This window comes from Colobus angolensis, unplaced genomic scaffold (genome assembly GCF_000951035.1).
Source record: "Colobus angolensis palliatus isolate OR3802 unplaced genomic scaffold, Cang.pa_1.0 Scaffold242, whole genome shotgun sequence".
Taxonomy (NCBI): Eukaryota; Metazoa; Chordata; class Mammalia; order Primates; family Cercopithecidae; genus Colobus; species Colobus angolensis.
Genome location: NW_012115622.1, coordinates 318,124 through 322,027, shown reverse-complemented (window position 1 = coordinate 322,027; position 3,904 = coordinate 318,124). Strand labels below are relative to the sequence as shown.

The 3,904-nt window shown below is 50.6% G+C and overlaps 1 protein-coding gene across 1 annotated transcript in view; it reads left to right on the top strand.

Annotated features, from left to right (window-relative positions):
* Nucleotides 1–689, top strand: part of TUBA8 (tubulin, alpha 8) — a 65,901-nt gene extending 65,212 nt beyond the window's left edge. Inside the window, exon 6 of the mRNA XM_011945643.1 lies at nt 377–689. Within this exon, the coding sequence (XP_011801033.1) occupies nt 377–670 (294 nt within the window). The 3' untranslated portion in view covers nt 671–689. The remainder of the gene's footprint in view (nt 1–376) is intronic.
* Nucleotides 690–3,904: the final 3,215 nt, after the last annotated feature.

Sequence of the window (3,904 nt, the reverse complement as noted above, 5' to 3'; positions counted from 1 at the left end):
CTGCTACTGGAGTGCAGTGGTACCACTGTAACCCACTGCAGCCTTGACCTCATGGGCTCAAGTGTTCCTCCCACCTCAGCCTCCCTGAGTAGCTGGGACTAGTAGGCGTGGCCACCATGCCTGGCTAATTTTTTTTTTTTGGTAGAGATGGGTTTGTGCTCTGTTGCCCTGCCTGCTTTCACTTTCTCTTCAGCTCCTCCCTCACCACCTGCTGGCTTCCCCAGTCCCATCCCGCCTGTTGCATCCCACAGACCCACTCCCACGCCCATGACCATGACTTGTGGCCATGCCAGGTGACCAAGATGCCCCATCCTGAGTTATCCTCTGGCTGACTTGGATCTTCTTCTGTGGCTCCTCCTCTTTCTCTGTCCCTCAGGTGGGCATCAACTACCAGCCCCCGACCGTGGTGCCCGGGGGAGACCTGGCCAAGGTGCAGCGGGCCGTCTGCATGCTCAGCAACACCACGGCCATTGCGGAGGCCTGGGCCCGCCTCGACCACAAGTTTGACCTCATGTACGCCAAGCGGGCCTTTGTGCATTGGTATGTCGGAGAGGGAATGGAAGAAGGAGAATTTTCTGAGGCCAGGGAAGACTTAGCTGCCCTGGAGAAGGATTATGAAGAAGTGGGGACTGATTCATTTGAAGAAGAAAATGAAGGGGAGGAATTTTAAATATACACCTTTCCCTTGGCTGTGTCTCTTTATTTACGCTGCTCCACTCAAAGCACATGTTCAAGAGTAACAGAACACTCTCCCCACCGAAGCCTGATTCCTGCCTTACCCAGGAGGAGAGTGCCTGGCCCCAGTACCCAGGGTGGCACGACTGGACCATAAGTGGACACTAAACTCCATCAGGCTCTCCCTGGGTAGGAGCAGCTTTGTGTCACCAAAGAAAGTGAGGGCTACTCTCTCCGGGGGTGAGGCTGCAGCCCAGTTTCACATGCGAGGAGGCCTAATCAGGAGTTTCAATTCCAGATGGTGGTGGGTCCAGCCCTAAAACATGGCCTGCTGGCTGGGGAGTGGGAACATTCAGAGAAAGGGGAGATCTGGGCCTGGGAAGATTCCGGGGCGGGGATGAGCGGAAGTTCACACGAGTGGGTCTGTAGCCCGCTCCGGGCATCGTCTAGACTTAGCATGCATTCACTCCCCCATCACATATTCCCGTACACACCCTGTCCTAGGCAGTAAGAGCTGGAGAGTTGGTGATAAGCGAGACAGACACATTTCCTGCCCTCACACATCAGTAAGTGAATGAGATCATGTCAGCTGGTGTCAAGTGACAGAAAGTAAAAAGCAGTGGTGAGAGAGTGTCTGGGCGTGCTCCTGTGGACTGCGTGGTCAGAGACAGCCTCATGGAGGCCTGGGCCATGTGAGAGGATGCTGGGTGCAGGGAGAAGCAAGTGCAAAAACAGACTGGGAATAAGCTTGGAGCGTCTGCAGAGCCGAAGGAGATTGTTCCCCGGAGGATGGTGAGAGGGGAAGAGTCAGGGAGACAAGACTCGGGAGCCAGGCAGGGCCAGAGTGCATCCAGCATTATAGGCCGTGGAGAGGAGTTTAGAATTTTTTCTAAGTGAAACAGGCATTTGGAAGGTTTCAAGCAGGATATCTATACCTTATTTCTATATTCATACTGACCTTATCTCCACTCTTCCCAACAGTCTCAAAATGGATATTCTGCTCATTGAGTAGATGAACAGACTGGGATGTTTTAGGTGTTGGAGACAGTAGGAGGTACAGCTCAGATGCAGGGCCTGCCTTTCCTCCTGTCCACCCTACACTACGCCATTACCTTTTTTTTTTTTTTTTTTTTTGAGATGGAGTCTCGCTCTGTCACCCAGGCTAGAATGCAGTGGCGCAATCTCGGCTGTCTGCAAGCTCCGCCTCCTGGATTCACACCACTCTCCTGCCTCGGCCTCCTGAGTAGCTGGGACTACAGGTGCCCGCCACCACACCCAGCTAATTTTTATATTTTTAGTAGAGGTGGGGTTTCATCATGTTAGCCAGGATGGTCTGGATCTCCTGACCTCGTGATCGGCCTGCCTCAGCTCCCAAAGTGCTGGGATTACAGGCGTGAGCCACCACGCCCGGCCTACCCTACACCATTTCTAACCCTGTGTGTTCGTGCCAGGTTCCAGCTGCTGCCTGATAAAATGCTGGATGGAGAGAGGCACAGTCTGTATCATTTGCGTAGGAGGGGATGGCTACCTGCTCCTCTTCCCTCAAGTGGGCAGCTCTGGCGGAATTTAAGGAGAAACCAAAAGGCTATGAACCAACTAGGAAGATACCCAGGGCTGGGCCCATAGGAGGTCCCTGGGCATTAAATGCACACGTCTTTTTGTGTGGACGTTTCTGTCCTGTATTCCTTGGAAGCTCTAAGAGAAACAGAGTAAAATGTCCCAAGGAAAGGAAGATTAGACATGAGGTGATGCCAGTCACTTCTAGAGGCCCAGATCTGTCATCCACTGTGACCGCTCTTGCCAGAGGTCGTGCCTGCACCAGGTTCCATGGGAATTGGCCTGGACACACTTAGCCGTGGTAGAGAATCAGGGTCAGGAGCTGTCAGTCCCCCTTCAGGAGGATGCATCCTTCTCTCTTGATAAAGATGAGACCAACTCAGATAAGCTTGAAAGGACTTCCTGCGTATGTGAGTATGCCCTGTTAGGGTGAGTATAACACACCTGCTAGGCAGGGCTTAGGGCGGGGACAAAGCGTGTGTGATACGTTCCTCTCCTGTAGATTAATGCAAATTAGGTTAAAATAAACATGAATGGCAAAGTCACAAAAGTGCTAAGAGGCATGAATACAGGGAGATGGGTCAGCAGGGAAGTTTGGGATGATACACAAGGGCCTTGGATGTATCCCTGCTCCTCCCGGCTGCTTCTCCTCTCCCACTTCTCCTCCTTTGCTTGAGTCCTTGTCTAACCATGGGGACTGCCAGAACCGTCAGCTTCAATGGTCCTGCTCATGAAGCAGGAGACTGAGTTTTAGAACTGGGGGCAAGGGATCCTAGAAAGAGGGTGAGAAGGAAAGCGGGTGGCTCTCTACGATTCCCCAAGATAGGTAGCTTTGTAAGTCTTTCCGCAGCGTGGGATTGCCTAGAGACTTAAAACTGTAAAGCAAATTTGGTGAACACTAGGGAAAGGATGGGCATCAGAAAAAGAGAACTGCACAATGGCCTTTGACCGGGAGCTTGGTTCGTCCACTGGGCTGAACAACTAGATGACCCGGTACTGGAATCCCAGTGCAGCTCTCTTGGGAAGCCCTAAGTCATATTTACTTACCATGAAAAATTAATTTCATTGTTAAATATTTTACCCCAGGCACAGAAGAATCCATAGGTAACATAATGTCTAGTGAGTCCTCTTTCACCCCCCACCCTGATTTCTCAAATGCATTTCTTGGCTCTCTCTCATTTGAGAGTGTGGGTATCCACATGCACCCCCTGCTCTAGTCCCAAATTCTCAGCAAGAGCAACACACCTCCAGTCTTCTGACAGAAATCAGCTTGGGTTCCAGAAATGAACCTACTGAGGAAGAAGACAGTATGTTTATTTTCTGTAAACTTACAGACTCTATCAGCAATTTGATCTGTCTTCATTACTCTGAGTTTTTAAGGATCACTGGGCCGGGGCTAGGTGCGGTGGCTCACGCCTGTAATCCCAGCACTTTGGGAGGCCAAGGCCAATGGATCCCTTTAGCTCAAGAGTTTGAGATCAGCCTGGGCAACAAGGTGAAACCTTGTCTCTATTTAAAGAAAAATAAAATAAAATAAAATAAAAAAGCAGACCCCAGTGGCACTGCCTTTTCTATTAAATGCAAATATGCTAAAGGGATTGAAAACTTCCCTTTGTGTGAGTCCAAACTATCCACAGTGTTTTTTATTTTTTGAGATGGAGTCTTGTTCTGT